Raw genomic sequence first — 24,144 nt, 5'->3', positions numbered from 1 at the left:
TTCAGCCCCCACAGCAACACTTCAGTGACCCTAGTGGCTCCCTATTGGCCACACAAGGAATGGTTCCTGGACCTTCTGAGTCTACTTGTAGATTATCCAAGGCTTCTTCCTCAGAAGAGAAATCTTCTCAGACCTCATTTTCAACGTTTTCACCTGGGCTTATCCACTCTTGCTCTGACAGGCTTCAGACTGTCAGGGAACTTGTCAAAGTGAAAGGTTTTTCAAGGAAGGCTGTAGAAGCTATTGCAAAATGTAGGCGATGATCTTTTGCTGCAGTCTACTAATCTAAGTGGAAAGTCTTTCGGAGCTGGTGTTGAGACAGAAGTATATCCTCTTCTCAGACGACTGTAGCTCAGATTGCAGATTTTTAGCTCTTCCTCAGATCCTTGAAAGGTTTAGCTACTTCAACCATTAAGGGATATAGATACATGTTGAATTCTGTCTTTAAACACAGAGGAATAGAAGGAATATAGATACATGTTGAATTCTGTCTTTAAACACAGAGGAATAGACCTTTCATCAAACTGGGATATAAGTGACTTGGTAAAATACAGTACTTGTAAGCAAGATAGGAGTTCTGAACTCGTGTGGAATTTGGATATAGTCCTCAAATGGCTCTCAAGCCCACCTTTGGAGCCTCTAGAATCCTCTTCTCTCAGAGACCTGACGAGGAAGACTTTTTCTGATGGCTTTAGCAGTGGCTAAGAGGGTTAATGAGCTACATGCCCTTGATAAGAGGGTAGGGTTTACTCAAGGTGAAGCTGTCTGCTCCTTGACCTTAGGATACATGGCGAAGAACAAAGACCCTTCTAGTCCCTGGCCACGTTCCTTTTCAGTCAAGAGCTTGTCAAACACTCTAGGTCAAACGTATCAGGAGAGAGTCCTCTGTCCAGTTCATTCTCTTCGCAAGTTTTACAAAGAACCAAGGAAATTAGAGGCCCTTCTGTGAACCTGTGGTGTTCGGTTAAAAACCCCAGTCGTCCTTTATGAATCACACACTAGGATTCAGGAGGATGTCCTTCCTTTAGGTAAGGTCAGGGCACATGAAATTAGGGGAGTGGCGACTTCATTGGCCTCCAGATGTAATCTGTCACTGACTTCTCTCCTGCAGTCCACATATTGGAAATGCATGATGTGGAAACAGTTTATGAAAGTTGCAGTACTCTAGGCCCTTACTTCGCAGCTGGCATGGTGTTGGGTAACGTGGGATAGGAGGAATGTCTTGGTTTTTTCCTGTATCCATGGTCCTTGAATAAGGATTGCTGTTTTCTTGGGAAGCCTGATTGGCACTGTGTCGTGAATGCCATCAGTTGGTTTGAATTTTAATAAGTTTGTGGTGTAGGTTTCAATTTTTGTTCATATTTTGTACTGCGGCCAGGGCAGGGGCATGCACACACATTTCGATGTGTCTTTTTTGGATTGTTAGCTTTGGCAACCTGCGATTGACTCCTATGTTGCAAAGCACCGACCGAAGTAGAGTCGACTCTTGGCTCTACCGCCATGCCATTACAGGTCGAGAGCAGCTCCGACCAGAGGCAGTACAGTACCTACCTGCCCTAGCTCCCTCACCAGGTAAGGTTACAACAAGCATTTCACGATGGTAGCTAATTTTTTCTATTTCAAATTCATCTCCATCTCTGAGTGTTTTTGAGTAGTTTTGTCCATGTATCCCACCATCTGTCGACGTGGGGTTCAGCTATGTAATTATTTGGTAAGTTACGTGTATAAAAATGACATTTTGTTCATGAAACTTACCTGTCAGATATATATATAGCTGTATTCTCCGAAGGTCCGACAGAATTTCAAATTTCAAAGCGGCACACGCAGTGGCCGGTCAGGTGGTTAGTACCCATTCCGCCGCTGGGAGGCGGTATCAGGAACCATTCCCATTTTCCATTCAGATTTTCTCTGTCGCGGTGTTGTCAACAACTGTTGTCTGCACCTCTGTCATAGGATTTGCTTTTTCTAATTACTGAGTATCTCATTGTCTTTTGGTATTTTGACTTTGGATCGGTAGATCGGCATACGCTTTTGACTTTTCTTTGGGTTTTGATTTAGATTATCATTATGTCTGGGTCTAGCTCTGCTAGTTACCGTCTGCGTGTGTGATGTCTGAATGTAAGGTGAGGTTGCCGAAAGCTGCGGTTGACCCTCACACTATTTGTTCTAACTGTAGGAAGCATATATGCATGTTGAATGATAGGTGTGATGAATGTGCTTCTTTGTCTGAAAATGAATGGAGAGCGTATGATAAATATGTGAGGAAGTTGGGCGTGATCGACTGAGGAGGTCTTCCTCCAGGAGTGCTTCTCTTTTGCGAAGTGTTGATGTCGGCCCTAACTCCCCTGTACCTTTAGATCCTAACCCTGTGGTTTTGTCTCCTGCCCTGAGATCGTGCCAGTGGAGACTAATATGCTTTCCGCTATGATGGAATCGATTAGGTGCTTTAGAATCTAAGGTGTCAGCTCTCCAAGATAAGTGTTGTGAAGTGACTAGTGCCCCCAGTGCAGTGGAGGGGGCGTCAGACCGGCCCCATCATGCCTCTAGGCCTGGACCTCTGCTGGACTCCCAGGACTCAGGGAGAGAGCATGTCGAAAGCCGAAGGAGGGTGACGGGAACCCCACCCAGTCTGGCGTCCCTTCGCAGGTCCTGAAGACGTTTCCCAGGCTGCCCAGGCTCGATCTCGTGTTCGGGTCCTGAAGGACTGCTTCTCGTCTTCTGACACGTCCTCCCCACGCAGGGGTTGGAACCGTCAGATAGACTCTCGCCCTCTTAAGAGAAGCTTTAGGGAGGAGGACGCTTCACGTCCTCTCTCTCCTACTCTGTGCTCCTCGCCAGAGTTTGTGGATGCGTTCCCCCCGCAAAAGAAGTACCGGACGTCATCCCAAGAAGACGTTTTGAGCGCCCAAGAGCTCTCCCTCCTCAAGAGAAGAGGATTAGGACGCCCCCTCGTCCTTCTGCCTCTAGGTTCCGTGATTCTCCAGAGAGAGGCGTCACCAACGAGGACCCTTATTGCCTCCATGCAGCAGCAACTCTCCTCGTTCATTGCAGAGAGAGTCCAGGTCCCGTCCTCGTCGGAAGGATGTTAGACTTCCAGTGAAGAGATCTAGGCGGTCTCCTTCTCCTGCTCCTCGTTCGTCACCTTCGTCTGCTTCGCCGCTCGTCGTGGAAGGAACCCTAGACTCGTCCCCCAGAGGGTGTTGGGGAGGATCGTCTTGACGTCACCCCAGGACGCCCTCCTCCTCCCTTCGTTCTAGACGTCATGTTCTCCATTTTGTTGATGACGCTCGTCAGGCTTATGACGTTCGTCATGCTGCCAGACGTGACGCCCGGCTGGGACGCTCAAGAAGCTCGTCATGCTGCCAGACGTGACGCCCGATGGACGTTTTGACTCCCTTCAAGACGCTCCACCTGCCGTTGCTGTCGGCTCTCGTGTGGTTCCTGGTTCTCCAGCTGCTTTGCACGCCAGTTCCTCTTCCGAGCAGAGGTCCCTGCGGCGTGTTTCCTCTCCAACTTCTCTCTGCTCTTCCCGCCCGATGTTGGAGATAGACTCAGGGTCTCGAGTCTGAAGATGAGTTGAAGGATCAGTCCTCGTCGTCGGACTACCAGATCCTCGTCAAGCTGTTGAAGGAATTGTTTCCTGACAAGTTTCTGCCGGCAGTACCTCTCTCCTCCTTCTCAACTGACTTCTACTAAGTCTAGGAAAGCTCGGGATTTCTGAAAATGACTAAATCGCTCTCCACTAAGCGGGCCTTCAAGAAAGTCCATTTGTGGATGGACTCCATGCAAGGCTCAAGGAAAGTCTTCTTTCGCCCTTCCCCCTTCAAGACTCTCGGGAAAAGCGGCGATGTGGTATGAGACCGGAGAAGACTTAGGCTTCGTCTTCCTTCCTCATCTAAGGGAGACTTCGCCTCGCTCGTTGATTCGAGTAGGAGGTCTCATCTGTCGACGGCCAAGATTCCCTGGACTCTTACGGAGATGGACCATCTTTTGAAGGGCCTTTTCAAGACGTTAGAAGTTTTCAACTTCCTTGATTGGTGTCTTGGAGCTTTGGACCTTAAGTCTCGGAGTCAGGACTCGATCTCCTTGTCGGACCTTTTGAGCGTCTTGTCTTGTATGGACAAGGCGGTCCGAGATGGTTCTGACGAATTGGCCTCACACTTTGCGACTGGAGTGCTCAAGAAGAGGTCTCTATTCTGCGGTTTCGCTACGAAGTCCGTCTCCTTGGCACAGAAAGGAGAACTGTTGTTTGCTCCCCTTTCCAATCATCTTTTCCCGGCTTCGTTGGTAAAGGACATCGCTGCAAGCCTACAAGAGAAGACCACACAGGACCTGTTGGCTCAGTCATCGAAGCGCCCTGCGGTTCCTGTGACCTCGACGACGTCAAACCGTCAACATTCTCCCAAGATGAAGAAGCCCTTTCGTGCCGGAGCATCCTCGAAGCCTTCTTCTCGAGGAAAGAACCTCTCGAGAGGTAAAGCCCTTGCTAGAGGTAGGGGCAAGAAGTGATGTGATTCTCCTCCAGATACCGGTGGGTGCCAGGCTTCTTGCGTTTTCAAGTCTGGAAAGTGAGAGGGGCAGACAGTTGGTCCCTTTCGGTTTTAGAGAAAGGATACAAGATCCCTTTCCTTTCTCCCCTCCCTTAAGCCTTTCGCCCTTGGACCTCTCTCCGTCAGCGGTCCAGGAAAACAAGAGATCCTATACGACCTGCTGCGGCAAATGCTCGTCAAGAGAGCAATAGAACAGGTCTTAGACCTGAATTCCCGGGCTTCTACAACAGGCTGTTCCTGGTCCCGAAACAGTCGGGGAAGTTGGAGACCTGTGCTGGATGTCAGCAGCCTGAACTGCTTCAATCGCGAAAGAAACTTTCAAGATGGAAACGGCGCAGTCTGTTCTAGGAGCCTTAAGACCTGGGGATTGGATGGTATCCTCGACCTTCAGGACGCTACGTATTTCCACGTGCCGATACATCCTCAGTCAAGGAAGTTCCTGAGGTTCGTCTTGAGGGGAAAGGTGTATCAATTCAGAGCTCTTTGCTTTGGCCTGTCCACAGCTCCCATGATTTTCACCGTCATCATGCGGAATGTAGCAAGGTGGCTGCATCTGGCAGGCGTGACGTGTGTCGCTCTACTTGGGCGACTGGCTGATTCGAACCGCGTCATCGAGGAGAGGTGTCTGGAGGATCTTCAAGCAACTTTAAACCTGACGAAGGAACTCGGCCTGCTGGTCAACTTCGAAAAGTCACACCTGACCCCAACGCAGTCCATCGTGTATCTGGGGATTCAGATGGACTCAGTGGCTTTTCGGGCTTTTCCGTCCCCGGAACGTCAACAACTGTGCTACGAAAAAGTCCTGGCCTTCCTAGGGAAAGAAACCTGTTCGGTGAGGGAGTGGATGAGTCTGCTGGGGACCATTTCCTCACTGGAAAAGTTTGTTTTCCTAGGGAGACTACATCTCAGGCCTCTTCAGTTCTTCCTGCAAGACAACTGGGAAGACAAGGAAAATCTCGAGTTGTCTCTCAAACTTTCCTCGAAGTGAAGGAGCATCTCAGGTGGTGGTTGGATCCCCGAGGCTTTCAGAGGGCGTGTCTCTCAGCCTTCCGAACCCCGACCTAGTGTTGTTCTCCGGCGCGTCAATGTCGGGGTGGGGAGCAACACTGGGCAAGAGAGAAGTGTCAGGCATCTGGAGAGGGGAACAGGTGGCCTGGCATATCAATATGAAGGAATTAGGGGCGATTTTTTCTAGCCCTTCGATTCTTCCAAGATCAAGTGTCCGTCGCACAGTCCAGGTAAACGCGACAATACCACTGCTCTATCTTACCTGAAAAACAGGGAGGCACTCATTCTCGTTCCCTGTTCTGCTCTTGCGAAAGAGAGATCCTGTTGTGGGCGAGTTCCAGGAACGTTACGATCTTGACGAGTTTTGTAGCAGGCGTTCAGAACGTGAGAGCGGACCTGCTAAGTCGTCGTCATCAACTGCTCCCGACAGAGTGGACTCTGAACCAGGAGGTGTGCCAAAAACTGTGGGGTTTATGGGGTCGTCCCTTAGTAGACCTGTTTGCAACGCCAAAGAACAACAGGCTTCCGCTTTACTGCTCTCCTGTCCTGGATCCAGGAGCAGTGTCAATAGACGCCCTTCTTTGGGACTGGTCTCGTCTGGACCTTTACGCTTTTTCCTCCCTTCAAGATCCTGGGAGAAGTGGTCAGGAAGTTAGCGTCGTCGCAAGATACGAGGATGACTCTGATCGCCCGTATTGGCCTTACAAGGAGTGGTTTCGGAGGTAATGTCGCTTCTGGTAGACTTTCCAAGGGTGTTACCTCTTCGTCCAGATCTACTCAGACAGCCCCACTTCAACGATACCATCAAAACCTCTCCGCTCTCGGTCTGACTGCGTTCAGACTATCGAAATGCTGGCGAGAGCGAGAGGTTTTTCAAGCAGGTGGCAAGAGCGATCGCGAGAGCCAGGAGAACATCCTCGATCGCAGTTTACCAATCGGTGGGCAGATTTCGGCAGTGGTGTACTAGCAGAGGGATTTCCTCTTCCTCGACCACTGTGAGCCAGATTGCAGACTTCCTTCTTTTCCTTAGGGAAGTTCCGAAGCTGGCAGTCTCTACTATTAAGGGGTATAAGAGTATGTTGTCGGCGGTCTTTCGGCACAGAGGATTAGATATCGCCAACAATACGGACCTCCATGACCTCATTAGGTCGCTTCGAGACGACTAAGGTGCCTCAGTTTTTGGTTCCATCTTGGAACTTGGGCGTGGTTCTTAAGTTCCTGATGCAAAGCCCTTTTGAACCCCTTCATGCTGCTTCTTTGAGGGACTTAACAAAGAAGACTTTATTTTTAGTGGCTCTCGCTACTGCAAAGAGAATCAGTGAGATCCATGCAATATCTAAGTCAGTTGGTTTTAAAGGAGACGATGCGGTGTGTTCTCTCCAACCGTCGTTTCTTGCCAAGAATGAGAACCCGTCACCCCTGGCCCAAGTCCTTTGAATTGAAAGGTTTGGCGGGTATTCTGGGCCAGGAACCAGAAAGACTGCTTTGCCCTGTTCGGGCTCTAAAATTCTACTTGAACAAGACTAAAGAGTCGAGAGGTCTTGCGGACAGGTTATGGTGCTCGGTGAGAAGACCTGACGTCCCCATGTCAAAGAATGCGCTGGCTTTCTTCTTGAGGTCCACCATTCTGGAAGCGCATAAAAGTTGTCAGGAGAGTGACTTCGAACTTTTGAAAGTTAAAGCGCATGAGGTTCGGGCTGTGGCAACGTCAGTAGCCTTTCAAAAGAACATGGCTCTGAGCGAGATTATGAATGCCACTTTTTGGAGAAGTCATTCTGTGTTCGCCTCTCATTACCTAAAGGACGTAAGAACAGTGTATGAGTCTTGCTGTTCATTGGGACCTTACGTTTCGGCTGGTACGATCTTGGGAGAAGGAGGCAGTACCCATCCTATCCTTTAATGTATGGTTAGGAATAGTTTTTATAATTTTTTGGTTGTGTTTTTATGGTTGTGGGTAGACTGTGGGGCAGTCTTCCTTTCCTTAGTTTTTTACTAGTCAAGATGTTTGGTGGGTCAGGTGGTTATTTTTGTCTCTTTGCTTCCTTCTTGAGGGCTACGATCTGGGCACATAGTGGTCACGTCCCGTTGACAGATCGTCTGGAACTCTCCAACCTTATAGGTCTCTACCTGCGTTGGAAACTCCAGTAAAGCAGACGCAGACTTGGGTGACAGTAATCTCAAGTCAGCTATGCTAAAAGGTAAGGAACCAAGATGTGTAATCATCTACATTGTTTTGTTTCTCAATCCTATGCTGTCTCTGCCCACCTCCAATGGTGCGATTCAGCTATATATGTATCTGACAGGTAAGTTTCATGAACAAAATGATATTTTAATGATAAAATAAGGTTTGTTCATACTTACCTGGCAGATATATATATTAAATAGTGCCCACCCTCCTCCCCCTCAGGAGACAACGGCACTATGAAAATCTGAATGGAAAATGGGAATGGTTCTGATACCCGCCTCCCAGCGGCGGGAATGGGTACTAACCACCTGACCGGCCACTGCGTGTGCCGCGAAATTTGAAATTCTGTCGGACCTTCGGAGAATACAGCTATATATATATCTGCCAGGTAAGTATGAACAAACCTTATTTTATCATTAAAATATCATTTTTATAATAATAAATTAAAGTTTTATATATACTTATCATATAGTTACATGATCAGAGCCCTCCCTCCTTCCCTCTCATGGACATAGAGAATAACAAATTGAGCTCTTTAGCTGTTTGTACCTATCCTTCCCTGAAAGTGGGCGGAGCAGTATACCTACACTCAAAACAAAGGAGCACTATTGCGAATTGTGAACTTTGAGCTGCCAGGTAAAGTAGAAACTAATAGCTATGTAATTATTTGGTAAGTATATATAAAACTCTGTTTTATTATAAAAATGTCATTTCGCCATCCCTTTTTACTCCAGTGAAGAAACCAATACAGATATTCAGATTAATTCCTAAATAAACTTAGTTAATTTTAATGGTAATTTAGATCTGCAATATTCAGTTCCCAATAGTCAAGTTAGAATGAAGTGAAACTTAATCTGGCAAAATTTACTGTATTGTTCAAACAAAAATAAAATAGAAGATAGAAGGTAAGTGCAAAATTACTACCTAGAAATGCCTCCTTGGTAAGTGAGCAAAAATCAGAAGAAACAAAGTAGGCAGTCAGTTATTGAAATTCCTCCCAAAAAAGAACAAAGATTGGGTACTTATCCCAATTCAGGAAGGTGAGATGTAATGTGGTCGAATCTTTACATCATACGGATATGCACCAATTAAAAAACCCTAAGTCAGGACAAGAGTAAAGAATAAAAATGAGAAAACACTTAGTGTGAGCTCAAGAGGGAACAAAGGCTGAGAGCACTCAGCAACGATCTGGGAGAGAGCTGTAGAGATGATGACGCTATTGAGTTACACAGAAGAATGAATGGAGATGTGATCTGCAGTAGTAGGTTAGCTGAACAGAGCAGGACGTGTGTTTGTTTCAGGATGGGCTAATGGTGCAACTGGAATGCATTCTTCATGGAAGAAGGCACCTCATAATTATGCAAAGTGAATCAAGGAGTGGGTGTGCAGTATATGATTAGCTAATTAGTAGTTTTAATTATTTTAGAGTTGACCTTCATAACCCACTGCTGCACACATCACTTACTGATCTACTTCAAATCTTTGTTGTAAGGATAGCAGCCTCATCATTTTGGATTAGGATGGGAGTGAGTAACTGCAACAAGAATTACATCTTCATTTTTTTTTTTATCTTCTAAAGGCCAACAAAAGTCCAGTGGTGTACTATGCTTTGAAACCCCAGACATAAAAGTTTATGCTCAATTAAACGCCAACTTCTGGTCACTCTAAATTCCCTGGAAAAGACTTAAGTACAAAACTTGTAACACCTTAAATACTGAGTTTATAGTCAATTGAGTCAAATGTCGTACCAAGATGAGACTCTTATTCATTGTTGATACTGCTTTGGATGTGCTAGATCTAAAAGGACATCACAATTACCTAATGATTTCCTGTAAGTTTAGTGTCTTGCACAAAATAAATAACAAAGTATCAAGATGCAAGTTATGTATAAGGGCTGAAAGATCAGTGTCTCTGTAACGTAACATTAGAAGGATGAAGATTGGTAAGAATTGTTGCATTCAGTATTTGAATATATATTGGATCAGGTGTAGTATTGCATTACATGTGGAAAATGTGGCAAGGTGACAGGTATCAGGAAGAGGAACATCAATCAAATATTGTTTAACCATAGAGCCTTGAAGAAGCTTTGCCTTGTCCATGCAAATGGTCAAGTTTCTATAATCATACAGTAAATGAGGATTAGTAGATCTGCACGATCCAACAATGGAAACATTTCAGATTGATCCACCAAGGTTGACTTTGTTGCATTATCATTTGGTAATGAATTATTCTTGTTATTATTCTTAATGAGACATATTTTGCATCATGGCTGTGTTCATCATTTTTAATAATTCAACATGGACTGAAGTGGAGTTTTATATTACTTATCTATACCCAGTCTGGCTAATTAGTAAGCACCTTTGATTAACTGGCTGAAATTAAGAAGAGGGAATGTTTTAGCAGATGATACAAGGTATTCCTCATGTAGGAAATTCCACCTACCACCAACTAGTGCTTTGTTACACTTGGCAGGTGTTCAGTACTGTGCTTAGTTTGTCTTCCCTTAACTGGGTATCATGACATAAAAGTAATACTTGTGTTTATGAGACATGAACACAGATTCAGTAGTCTCTACTTATGATGGGGCTTAATCATTTACTCACTATGTGGAGCTTTCATTAAATATGCTAGATCCAGAAAGTTCAGTCAGCCATCTTTACTTGCACTGTGAGGATTGGTTGTAAGTTTTATTGAATAAGGTTAGGGAACTACAGATACTGTATGTATTAGCATATTACCTATGCAAAGTTCATTTTTACATATTCAACTTTTTACATGTTAAAGTACTATATACTGCCTTTTTTTATTTTTGCGTAACTTTTATATGTTTGTCAAATTAATTTTCTGCCTCAATTATAATGCCATAATTTTTTTTTTGTGTCTTAAATATGGATAGTCATAAGTTGGGGATATTTTAGGTTGCCTTAGACTTTTGATTTTTCAGAATGCATTAATAAATATTTGTATGTGACATTACATTTTAGTGGAGTAATTTTGTGTATTTACAGGAATTTGACAAGTCAGATGAACATTTGAATGTTCAAAGCTCTGAACCCCCTTCTCAGGATGGATGTGAATCACAACTACGTCGAGAATTACTAAGACCAGTTCATACAAAAACAAGTCCAATCTGTTTACCATGGCACAGAGTTCAACCCAATGTTCCCCTAACAGTACCACTGAAATCTCAGCAACCCCCTATTTTAAGGCATCACCAACTTCCTATAGTAAGACTTCCCCAGCATCTGTCTTCATTAGGACCTCCCCAGCAACCGTCTTCCTTAAGACCTCTCCAGCAACCCCCTCCATTAAGGCCTCCCCAGCATCCTTCCCCTTTAAGGCTACTTCACCAACCTCTGAGGGAACCTCCACCTCTCATGAAAATCTCTTCAAAGATGCCTGTGCAGGTAGGATACAGTGGTTTTTGTCATGAATGGGTAGGTTGCTTATAGTCATTATTTCAGTTGATACGGAAGTATCACTTGAAAATTTTAATAGACTGATAAATTTAAATTTATGTAGACCCCATATGAAACAGTTTACATCAGTAATAGAGTTTTAGGTACTTTTTAACTCTCCTATTTTTCAAGATGGAGGTTGGTGACTTTTTTTTCAAGGTTACTGGTCAGTTTAAGGGAAATTTGTTTTCTCTAGTTTTGATGAAATTTGGAAGTTAGGTTCTCTGGGGCAGTAAGGGACTTCACTGTTTTTTACTTGTCATCTGTTCCACTTAGCTGTCTAACTTTAACTTCGCTGTACAGTACAGACAGTCTCCGGGTTACAATGGGCTCGGCTTACTACGTTCCGAGTTTATGACGCTTTTCAAATATATTCATAGAAAAATTATTTCCTGGGTTACAACACATGTTCCTGGTTTACGGTACTGACAACGCCAATCTGAAGGAAGAAATATGGCTCCAGAATGCAGAATGGTCAAATTTTTCTGTTGAAAAACTCAATGTAAATGCAGGATACAACGTTTTCAAGACACCCCAAGGATTAAAAGTAAGGTTTTCTTACGATTTTCAATGGTATTCCGGACGACGCCAGTCCGACGACGATCAGAAGAAATATGCATCCAAAACGGCAGAATGGTTAATATTTGGAGGGTTTTTATTATGAAAACTCAATATAAATGCAGGATTCGTTGTTTTCAAGACACCCAAAAGATTAAAAGTAAGGTTTTCTTACGATTTTCGACGGTATTTCGGACGATGCCAGTCCGACTCCGATCGGAAGAAATATGCATCCAAACCGGCAGAATGGCCAATATTTGGAGGGTTTTTATAAAAAAAAAAATAATGAAATTCACATTCGCAGATTTTTTCATAGAGCCATATTCACTGATTACCGATTTTTATTTTATTTTCATGAGCAACTACATTTTTTATGATAAAAAAATTATTTACTAATTTTAAAATATTAATATTAGGGTAACCACAGCAAAGTATCAGTAAAAGTTAAATTAAAATCCCGTGAAATCATAAAACTGCTTACCGATATTCATCCTCTCTCTCTCTCTCTCTCTCTCTCTCTCTCTCTCTCTCTCTCTCTCTCTCTCTCTCTCTCTCTCTCTCTCTCTCTGTAGAATGAGAAATGGATAATTATAATATAAATAGATACTTAGTTTAGCCCTTCACTCTCTCAGGAAAAGATACTGCTAATTTGAGTCTCTTTGCCTATGCACACTGTTTGTGTGTGTGTTCATGGTGTTTTAAAAATGTATAATAAAGATAGTAGTATATCTTTGGAAGACAGAAAAAAAATTTGTTGAAGAGATAAACCCCGCTCTCTCTCTCTCTCTCTCTCTCTCTCTCTCTCTCTCTCTCTCTCTCTCTCTCTCTCTCTCTCTCTCTCTCTTGCCCATGTCAACACAAGAGGGGCTGAATGTAAGTCGTAGTGGTTATTCATTCTCTCTCTCTCTCTCTCTCTCTCTCTCTCTCTCTCTCTCTCTCTCTCTCTCTCTCTCTCTCTCTCTCTCTCTCTCTCCTGCTGGGAAAGGGTACTAATGTTTAAGATAACTTTGAAATGATATTAATCATATAATTTCAAAGATTAATACAGTAGTAATAGGATAATAATTTAAGCTATATTTGATGTAGGATGATACTTAACGTAAAAATGGGGGAGCACTGTAGTTCTGTGAAATTCCAAGTATTTTTCTGGTAGATAAGTGGAATGGTAAAATTTTGGAGGGTTTCTTGTGAAAGACTCAATAAAAATGCAGGTTATGTCATTTTCAAGATACCCACAGGATACTCAAAGGATTAAAAGTAAGGTTTTCTTCCGATTTTTGATGATTTTTTCGGTTTACAACGATTTTCGGCTTATGTCGCGGCGTCAGAATGGAACCCCGTCATAAACCAGAGGCTGCCTGTACTCTTATTTAAGGAAAAGTCATGTACATGAGCTCTGTGAGAGGCTAGCAAAGGTACTTGATGGACTTGTTAAACCTCTGTATAATTAGGCTAAAATTTTGTTTTCTGTGATATTGTTGAAATTGAAATCTCAAGGATTGAGTTGGTTTGGACATATGATGTGAGGGGCTGAGGAGTAGCTTGTTAGAAAAAAGTAGGTATGGTACTAGGTAAACAAAAACATGTAGGCAGTCCTAAGAAAGAAATTATAGACAAAGAGATTAGACAAAGACCTAGACATGATAGGTATTGAGGCTGAAAGACCACAGGTCAGAAGATCAGTTCATGTGTAGCCCGCCCTATGAAGGGGAAAGATGCCGATGATACTCTTTCACCCCAAGATTTACAAAGCCAGCTTAGTAAGTGCATCATATATCTAGGGAGATGGGACTTAAAATAAATCCAAGAAGAACTGAGGGAATGAAGATAGAGTTTGCAGAAAGAGATGAGATAACATTAGATGGGGAAAGGAAAGACTGAAAAAAGCAAATCAAACGGTAGCCAGGCTGTGTAAGCTATGGCAGTCAATTAGACTGAAATTACATTCAAAGGTAAGATTCTGCACTATAATATATATGATCTTTATTGCTATACAGACATGAATCTTGGTATGACAATGAAAATTTAAACAACGTTGTCAGTTTAAGAATAAAGCTTTAAGAAGACTGTTTAGTGAGATGCCAGGTTAGAAGAATTACATAAGTTCCATATGTAGATGAGATAATGAAGAGATAGAGATGGCTTTGACACATCCTTCACCCAACTCATGGGAGAGTATTACTTGATAATGTCAGCTGCGGCAGAAGAGTTTGAAGACTCAGACTTAATTGGATGAGAACAATAAAACGGGGAGCTTAGAGATAAGTGGAGATTTGTCGGAGATAAAGCAAAGGGAAGACGTGAGTGGAGGAATTTCTGAGGCCCTTTGGTTCAGTTTTGGAGACAGTGATAAAGATGAAATAATTAGAAATAATGGGGGAATTTTTTTAAAGAGTAGTTGCTTGAAGCTATCATGTTGGGATTACCCCTTACTGTGCCATGGGTATTAAACTACAAACTCTGCTGAAGGTTCTTTACAGTTTCCCTTTAAATCCAAGTTGCATTGCTTCATGCTTTTTATGTTTTATCCAGTTTATTTTGCTATTTAGCTTGTGTTTTCACCTTATTTAAGGACAGCTGACTTGTAACGCGAGCTGACAGTCGAGAATGTATCTTTGCCTGGTCACTTGGTGATCCTTGCCGTAAATAGTCTTAAGTGTGAGGTTTGCTGTAGACCATGGATCTTTTGGTTTTGCAGATAACCAGCTGCCTTAGCAGATATATCATTGTTTTTTTAATATCCAAATATTTTCCAGTAGAATGACAGAATATCTACAATGCTTTATTCCATGAGAATATTCATAGATGCTTTCCATGATGACAAATATGAAAATTATTGATATTCATGAAAACTCAATTATTGGAGGCATGGGAGGCATTCACCCAATGAATGTTCTCAGTAAGTTTAAAAAATAAAATGTGTTGAACTGTTTTTAGCATATTTTTTAACTCTCAGACATAATGAAGACAATACCTTTTCTCAGTTTCATTGTCAAAGGTAATTGTTCATTAAATTAACATGTGGAAGCAGTAGAAAATCTGACAGTTATGTGTTGCCCTTCTGAAGCATTGAACTCCGTAAAAATAACTTCAGTATACTTTATAATGGGTGAGATGGACTTGAATGGGTTTCTCACTCTGTGGGTCCCACGTTTGAACCTTGCTCAGGCTATGATAGATTGTTTGGGCACACAGACATACTTATCATTTTAGCGAGGGATGGAGGATATGGGAGACCCTTTAGTTCTACCTGCCTAGACATTAGGATTTACTATAGCTTTGCTCCCCTAGGTCTGACTTGAGTGAAGAAAATTCTTGGAACATTGATGCAGGAGTGTGTTTGGTTTCTAGATATTGACCTGTCCATTACATCTGTTGCTGATTAGCTAGTTAAACCTGTAGTCTACGAATTATGGACTAGAGGGGTATTTTTTAAAACAGCCACAGGTGGAAACTAACTCAGCACAGCTTCTTTGGGAGAGGTAATATTAATACAGTAATGATACTAATAAGATGGTCTGCCTGCCATGTAAATAGTACTTGATAAATTTCTTTGCATTAATTTAATTCTCTGTGAAGAAGGAAAGTGTAGTTCCCAAAAAAACCTGATTTTACCCATACATTATCTTATCAGTACTGTTCCTTTTGAAGATCTTAGTTATGAACAGAATTAGCCGGTTTGGGTCACCAGAATGTCTTATAAGAAGATTTTAACACCAGATTCATAAGTGCTAAACAAATTTTCTCTTTAATGTCATCACTTTTGTGATTTTCTTAGTATACTTTCATTACTAGTTGATTCACTGACCTAATTAATATCCCCATTGTTATTTTCTAGGATCCTCTAAAAAATTGGACAGTCTCATGAAAGCTTAGCTATTTTTCAAAGGGTAATGGTAATGACTTATTAAACTATTCTGATATTTCCTACCTCTGTCAGTTAAATCTGTGTTTCCTGTATCATCCTTTCATAAACAGTAGTGTTGGCAGGTGAAATGATCATGACAAAAATATATTGAAGGAGTTTTCTGACATTATGCTTGTATGTCTTTTGGTAACTACAATAAAGTTCTATATGAGTAGTTATGTTTACTTTTACATCTTTTGGTAGCAGTCATAAACTTCTTTGTGAATAGTCGGATGTCTGAAAACAAATACAGTACCAAGGATGTCTTTTTCAGGGAGGGGATATGGCTGACAGAAGTTCCCAACCTATGGCCATACGAGAATCTCGTGATCGAGGACTTCACAGCACTCATCTTTTGGTTGAAGCTCCACCTACATACCAGTCATGCACGGTGATAAGACAGTTACCAGGATTTCAAGTTTACAATCCAAGTGTAAGACCTGTTGCTGAGGAGAATATGCAGCCAGTTGCTATGTCTTCCAGATCATCAGAGGTGCTAGAACATATGAATGCAAGCGAGTCTCCTCTCAATCTTAGTGGACAAAGAAATTCACCAGAACAGTCAGAGGAAGTAAATAGAGACCATTTACTTGAAAAAGTGTCTGTTCGCCGAAGGCGTCATCGTGGACCAAAGTCTTGGGAATTTCTTGTTAGACTCATCAAAGATCCGTCAACAAATCCTACACTTATCCGCTGGGAGGATGAGGAATCAGGAACATTCCGCTTAGTTCGTCCAGCCATCATAGCACAACAGTGGGGCAGAAGGGCTTCAAAACATGCCAATGAATGCCTTAGTTATGAAAATTTTGCAAGAGGATTAAGGTACCACTATGCCACAGGAGCTCTTCATCCAGTATCAGAAAGAAATCTAGTGTACAAATTTGGGAAAAAAGCACTAGCACTACTGAGAAAATACAGTTCAGTCTCGGAACCAGTTCCAGGTATATATACAAGGCAAAAAGTAATTTCAGTATTATTGCATATAAATTTTTTAAATGTATATGTCATTTAGTGTGTTCATACAAAGGTACAAACTTTTCATGATAAATCCTTCTCCCAAGATCTTTGAGAATAGTCCATTACTGAATTCAGAAGTAACTTATTTTACTTATCAGCTACAGTACTGTATATTCATATAAATGGCAATTCCTTAATTTTTTTACAAATTCATTATGAAATGTATCTATTTGAGCATCTCTGTTGGATAGTAAGGGAACTCACACTGTAGATTAACAACACATTCGTATCCCAAACTGATACCAAGGACTCTGAGACAGAGACTGAGGATTGATGGCAAAGAGGCACTGGTGATTGATATTACCTGAAGAACATAGATTTACATCCAAGTAGTACCCAGCACTGATAGTAGGCTTATGTTAAAGATTGATATTTGACTGATAGAGCTTACTGGGATTGAGGATCAATATCAGTGGGCAATGAAGAGTGTACCTGAAACTGATGAACATAGGACTAAAGAATATTAGAAGGTTTGGTTGAGGTTTAGCATTTGGATGACTGAAATTTCATCTAGATGATGTAGCTCTCTCTGTGTAGTGAAAGTACCTGATGAGCTCAGTTGCCAAATAAGAAGTCTGTTCAGCTGTTGATATTCAAAATCTGGAAAGCAAATGGTAAAAGAATTATCATACATTTAATGGCTATGCTTTGGTAATGTTGGTTGAAATTTTTTTTGGTTGACTTAAGTCTTTTTGGACCTTCCATTATCATCATCTTGTGCAGTTTGTGAGCTATACTACCAGTGTTCATAGATGCTTTGAGCCATAGAAGAGTAGCTGAAAACCATGTTGGAAAGCTTGTGTTTGAGGGATAGTTCTTCATAGCTTTACAATTGCCTTATCACAGATTAGGATCAAGGAGAAACTGGAAACTTTTTGGTTTATGCCTACTCAGCCATTTAGTAGTTCTGACTTCCTTCTTAGGTAGAGATTTTGACCTTGTTTTGCAACCCCTGTAGGGGTGGAGATTTCATGGCATCAGTCATAAGGGATTCCCTTGAGTACTTCCCGTTAGGTACTCACTCTCCTTCAAGAAAACACATGAGGTCTGTCTTGAAGAGTAATTTTTGCAATCATATTCCCTTTGTTGCAGCATTATAATATGCTCTGCCCTTTGCTAATGGTGAGAGGATCTTGAACAAGATTTCATTGTCTTGTGGGCTCGAGGTGACCCTTGTCACAATAATAATGCACCAAGCTTCTTCCCCACCTGATAAACTTAATCTGGAAAATCACTAGTTATCAAAAGTACGTTTCAGTAGATATTTTAAATGATGGACGAATGTCTATGTTTGAGATATGCTTCTGGCAACCTTGACTTAGAGCAGTCTTTTCAATCTTGGATGGTTGTTGACATGACCAGTTCAGGTATAGTACATTTAAGTTTAATCCTAATTTGAGTTCATTTATCTGAAATGTCATCCTAATTTAAATGGTTTTCTTTGTATCATTTGCTGGCCTACCTTAGCAGATACTTGGCTCTGAAAGGCAGTGAGTTTTTGCAAAAAATGTTTTTTTTAATTTTTTAAAATCTTATCTTTATATACAATAATCAGTTCTTTACATTGAGATCCTGCTTTTCTTTCGTCAGCGTGGATTCAGGTTTATATCACTTGATAGTGAACAAATTGAAAGATGGTTTAGTAACCAGGGGATTAGCCTCACCTATGTGGTTCTTATCCATCTTTAATCACAAAAGTTTTCTGCTTACTCAAATACTTTTTGATTTAATCTTTGTGGTATCAAAGAACAAGGCTCTATTAAAGTAGTGGTATGAATAAATTATTTTGGATTTCATTATTTTATTAATGATGTGATATGTATTCACAAAACAAAGGTTCTTGAAAATGTATTACAGTCGACCCTCGTTAGGACGGACTAATATGGGGGCCAGGGTGTCCATCTTAGCTGATAGTCCAGTTTAACTGGCGATACCTATTTACATACAAATAAATACCTATAAATGTACTGTATTTCATTATTTTTATAAAGAGCATGAATAATAAAACATTGTGGAAACTTTTGAATTAAAGCCCATGGTAAATGATAAAAAATGAAGAATAAAACATGATCAAAATGATAGAATTCAGCCTCATATGTAGATGCGTAGGCCGAGACACGAACACATAATTGTTAAGTAAAAAGAAGTGGAGTCTCTGAAATGAAAAGTAAGATAATGAAATTTAGATTACAGGTACACAGTCCTTTACCCAAAATCCTCGGGGCCAGATGTGTTTTGTTTTTCTAAATTTTTCGGATGTAGGAACTGTGGGGTCAGGAGCATAATCTAACATCACTATTGCAGCAAACACATTTTTTTTTCTTTTTTCATGTTTTTTCATTTTAGTTATTTATTCATTATACTTTGTTGTTATTTATATATTAATATACTGTTAAATGAATGTGAGATAATATTAAGATCATCTATAATAAAATAATGGGACAATTTAGACCATAAGTTCACTAACATATTTTGTTTTCAACAAAAACATGCCATAAAATGCAAAACTATACATGATCAAAATACAGGCAGTCCCCGGTTTACGACGGGTCCGGCTTACGACGTTCCGAGGTTACGATGCTTTTCAAATATATTCATCAGAAATTGTTTCCCGGTTTACGACGCATGTCCCGGGGTTACGACACTGATCCGATGGAAGAAATATGGCTCCAAAACTCAATAAAAATGTAGTTTACATCGTTTTCAATTCACCAAAAGCATTAAAAGTAAGGTTTTCTTTGGAATTTGACGATTTTGGACGATTTTCGGTTTACGACACAGCGTAAGAACGGAACCCCCGTCGTAAACCGGGGGACTGCCTGTAATTGTAATTCAACTTGTGTATTGTAACAATAAGTAAGACTATAAAATACATATCATCATATTGATCTTCGAGAGGGTTGTTTTTATTGTTTCTAACGTCGTCATCAGTTTGCAATCTTAAATCTGAGGATGGCCCAGGAATAGGATTCGCAAGTGATGACACATCACTGCGACAGACTGTTTTGGGATTTTTCATACCACTATATTAAAGTTAAAATTATTGTTGAATTCTTATTTTCATGAAGAAATAATTATATAATGCAAATTATCGAGTAATTTTTGCCATCAGCAGTTCAAAAATTACGATCATGGCAACGTTCAAACTTATGCTGTCACGACATATGTCTATAAATAGAACAGGTCGAGGGCTGTCATTGGCTAGCAGATCTCCATGGCAACCAGCCAGCCAGTCGGGTTTTAGCTGTATTCTGTCTGAGAAAGAACTTTTTGCTCAGAGAAGCTGACGATGACATAAGTGTGTGCATTTTAAATACAATACTTAGTTTGATCATGAGACTTACCTGTCAGATATATATATAGCTGTATTCTCCGAAGTCCGACAGAATTTCAAAAAACTCACGGCACACGCAGTGGGCCAGGTGGTTAGTACCCATTCCCGCTGCTGGGAGGCGGTATCAGGAACCATTCCATGTTTTCTATTCAGATTTTCTCTGTCGCCGGTACTGTCAACATCTGTTTTCAGTACCTCTGTCTTTGGATTTCGTAAACTCGTTATTTTCCACTTAAGTATTCGATTTGACCTTTGGTTTTTATCACGGCTGCATCATGATTGGATTGTGAATTGGCATACACTTTTGTGGAATGTTTTTTGGATTTGATTTTGATTGCTCTTTGAATGATGTCTGGATCTAGTTCTGCTAGCTTCAGAGTATGTTGTGCGAATGAGTGTAATCCTCACACTGTATGTACGAGGTGAATATTAAATGATCGCTGCAAGGAGTGTGAGACTTGCCGGATGCAAGCTGGAAGGTGTTTGTTGCCTATATCCGCAAGTTGGAGCGTGATAGGATCTGGAGGTCTTCCTCCAGGAGTGCTAGTAGAGTAAGGATATTTATTCCTCTCCTGTAAACCCGAGCTTCTCGGGGGGAAAGCAATTAGATCCAAATTTAAGACAACAATTTGGAGCGGAAGGTGATACTTTTGCCTAATTTATTTTTGTCAAGTACTTGCTTCGGCAGTACTTATACTAAAATTGGAACGTTACAAATTATAAACACCATCCGTGCTCTGGAATCGAAAGTGATTTCTCTTTAAAGTGCAGTAAGTGTTGTGATCCCCCTAGTGCAGTGGAGGGGTGTCAGATCGGCCATATAATGCCTCTAGGTCTGGACCTCTGTCGGACTCCCAGGACTTTGGGAGTGGGCAAGTCGAAAGCCTCAAGAGGGTTACGGACCCCCACCGATCTGGCGTTAAAAATTCGGCAGGACCTGTTGACGCTTCCCAGGCTGCCAAGGATCGATGTTCGTGCACGTATCCTGAAGGACTGCTTCTCGTCCTCTCAGATCGGCCCCATAACGCTTTCTAGGCCTGGACCTCTGTCGGACTCCCAGGACTCAGGGAATGGACATGTCGAAAGCCGCAAGAGGGTTACGGGGCTTCCCACCGATCTGGCGTCCTTCGGCAGGATCTGTTGACGTTTCTCAGGCTGCCAAGATCGTGCTCGTGCACGTATCCTGAAGGTTTGCTTCTGCCCTCCGGGCGCCCTCCCGTGCAAGGGTGGAACTCTCGGAAGGACTCTCGCCCGCTTTAGAGAAGCTTCAGAGAAGAGGACGTGAAGGGTCCTCTTTCTCAAGGCGTATTTTCGTCTTCTTTGAGTGTTTCGACGCTTTTCCATCAGCTGCAGCGTGACGCTCCGCAAGCAGCTATCCTGGGCGCTTCTGTAGCTGCTCGTCAGGGCGCCCCTCTCGCTGCCGTGCATGACGCCGGATGGACGCCGACAGGGCGCTCATCAGGGCGTCTCTTTGGTTGCTCGTCCGTGACTCTTCAGAGCAATCAAAGACCACTCGCTGGATCACCATCGTGGCGATCGGCTGCAGCCTGGACGCTCCGCAAGCAGCTATCCTGGGCGCTTCTGTAGCTGCTCGTCAGGATGCTCCTCTTGCTGCTGTGCAGGACGCTTTCGGCTGGACGCTCGTCAGGGCGCTCATCAGGACGCCTCTTTGGTTGTTCAACGTGACGCTTCAGAGCAATCAAAGACTGCGGGAATCGGCTCCCTTCTGCGTGTTGCACCGCCAAAGGTCTTCATTCTCCCAAGGACTTGGGAGACTCTCTGGTTTCTCCCATTGAAGAGAGAAGTCTCTTGTGAGTCGGAGCCTGCAGACCTTGAGCAGCCTACTACTTCCTCGTCTACGGTCTACCAGGTGTTAGCCGGTCTTCTCAAGGACTTGTTTGGCGACAAGTTCAAACCCTCGGCTCCTCTCTCTCCTCTTTCGCAGTTAACTTCGTCCAAGACGATGAGAGCGTCGGGGTTTGTTAAGATGACTTCGTCTCTGGCGACGAAGAAGGCCTTCAAGAAGGTTAACACCTGGATTGAGGAAAGAAAGACCCAAGGCAAGACTTCTTTTTACCCTGCCTCCGTCCAAGCTTTGCAACAAGGCAGGTTTGTGGTACTAGACCGGAGAGGACGTCGGCTCAAGCGTTCCTTCGTCGTCCCAGGGGTCTTCGCTACCTTGGTCGACGCGCCTAGAAGGTCCTTCCTATCTGCAACCAAAGTGTCATGGACTTTGTCGGAGACGGATCTCCATTTGAAGGGACTTTTTCATCCCATGGAAGTCTTTTATTTCCTGGACTGGTGTTTGGGGACTATAGACGTTAAGATTAGAAGTTCCTTCTCTATCAGCCTGAGGGAGCTGTCCAGCGTCTTGATCTACTTGGACAAGGCCGTCAGGGATGACTCGGAGGAACTGGCTTCCCTCTTTTGTACGGGCCTCTTGAAGAAGAGGGCCTTGTACTGTAACGTTACACTAAATCAGTTTCTCCGTCGCAGAGGGCAGAATTGCTGTTCGCCCCGTTGTCGAGCCATCTCTCCTCCCTGTCTTTGACCAAGGATCTCGCCGCCAGCTTGAAGGAGAAGGCCACTCAAGATCTCTTGGCCCACTCGTCAAACGCCCGGCAGTCCCTTTGCCATCGTCGTTGGGTCAGACCTCCAGGAAACAGAAGCCCTTTCATAGAGGAGCTTCTTCCTATAGATCCTCTCCCGAGGAAGAGGTCTTTCTAGAGGCGGAGCCCGCCTAAACCTAGGGGCAAGAAGTGACCTGCAGCGCCTCCAGACGCCTGTAGGAGCCAGGCTTCTTTCGTTTGCGGAGCCTGGAGAGCAAGAGGGGCGGACTCCTGGTCCTCCTAATTATCGAGAGAGGATGCAAGATCCCCTCTCTCGACACGCCACATCTGTGCACGTCGCCCAGGGATTTGTCGCCCTTCTACCATCAAGAGAAGCAACAGCCCCTTTTCGAGTTATTAGTGCAAATGCTCGAGAAAAAGCTGTGGAGCTAGTCCTGGAGCTGGACTCCCAGGATTCTTCAGCCGACTGTTCCTAGTTCCGAAAGCAGTCGGAAGGATGGAGATCAGTCCTAGATGTCAGCGGACTGAACCGCTTCATGGCGAAGGGAAGTTCACGATGGAGACGTCCCAGTCTGTTCTAGGAGCATTTAGACCAGGAGATTGGTTGTCTCGCTGGACCTTGGGACACCTTCTTTCACGTCCCCATACATCCCCAGTCGAGGAAGTTCCTGAGGTTTGTATCGGGGACGAGTGTTCCAATTCAGAGCTCTTTGCTTCGGGATAAGCACAGCCCCTATGATCTTCACGATCATCATGAAGAATGTGGCAAGATGGCTTCACTTAGCGGGCATACGAATCTCGCTTTACCTGAACGATTGGCTCTTTCGAGCCTCTTCACAGTCAAAATGTCTGGAGGACCTGAAATCGACTTTGAAGTTGACGAAGTCCCTAGGACTTTTAGTAAATGTAGACAAGTCCCATCTGATCCCGACGCAGTCCATAGTGTTCTGGGGATTCAGATGGATTCAGTGGCTTTTCAAGCTTTTCCGTCCCAGGAACGGCAGCAATGCTTTGGAAAAGTCCCATCCTACCTGGGGAAGGAAACATGCCCAGTGAGGGAATGGTTGAGTTTGCTGGGGACCATTTCCTCGCTGGAGAAGTTGGTTTCCCTGGGAAGACTGCATCTCAGACCCCTCCAGTTTTTTTCTGGCGGAAAACTAGATAAACTAGGAGGATCTAAAGGAGTCCCTGAGGATCTCTCCCGTTTCAAGGATCTCCTGAGGTGGTGGCTCGTCCCCTCAAAGTTGGCAGGAGAGGTTTTCTCTACACCTTCAGAGCCCGATCTAGTGTTGTTTTCTGACGCGTCCAGGAGGGATGAGGAGCAACACTAGGGGGAACGAAGTGTCAGGCACCTGGAGGGGAACAGGTGTCCTGGCACATCAGTCTCAAAGAGTTTAGGGCGATTCTGCTGGCCCTGCTTTTTCTTCGAGAGCCAAGCTTCAGGCCGAGTGATACAGGTAAACTCGGACAACACCACAGCCCTGGCATACCTCAAGAAACAGGGAGGAACTCTCTCCCGGTCCCTGTTTGTACTGGCGTATGATTTTCTGCTTTGGG

At 43.1% G+C, this 24,144-nt stretch overlaps 1 protein-coding gene across 9 annotated transcripts in view; it reads left to right on the top strand.

Moving 5' to 3' along the window:
• LOC136842537 (uncharacterized) overlaps positions 1-24,144 on the top strand; it is a 122,909-nt gene that overhangs the window by 54,905 nt on the left and 43,860 nt on the right. For all 9 annotated transcript variants that reach the window (XR_010854258.1, XR_010854260.1, XR_010854259.1 and 6 more), the window contains exons 5-6: positions 10,752-11,150; positions 15,941-16,607. Coding sequence is in view for 6 of the 9 variants with exons in the window: in XM_067109965.1 (XP_066966066.1) it covers positions 10,752-11,150; positions 15,941-16,607 (1,066 nt within the window). In the remaining 3 variants the exon portion in view is untranslated. The remainder of the gene's footprint in view (positions 1-10,751; positions 11,151-15,940; positions 16,608-24,144) is intronic.

This window comes from Macrobrachium rosenbergii, chromosome 10, assembly GCF_040412425.1.
Source record: "Macrobrachium rosenbergii isolate ZJJX-2024 chromosome 10, ASM4041242v1, whole genome shotgun sequence".
Taxonomy (NCBI): Eukaryota; Metazoa; Arthropoda; class Malacostraca; order Decapoda; family Palaemonidae; genus Macrobrachium; species Macrobrachium rosenbergii.
This window is presented reverse-complemented; position numbering and strand designations above follow the sequence as displayed.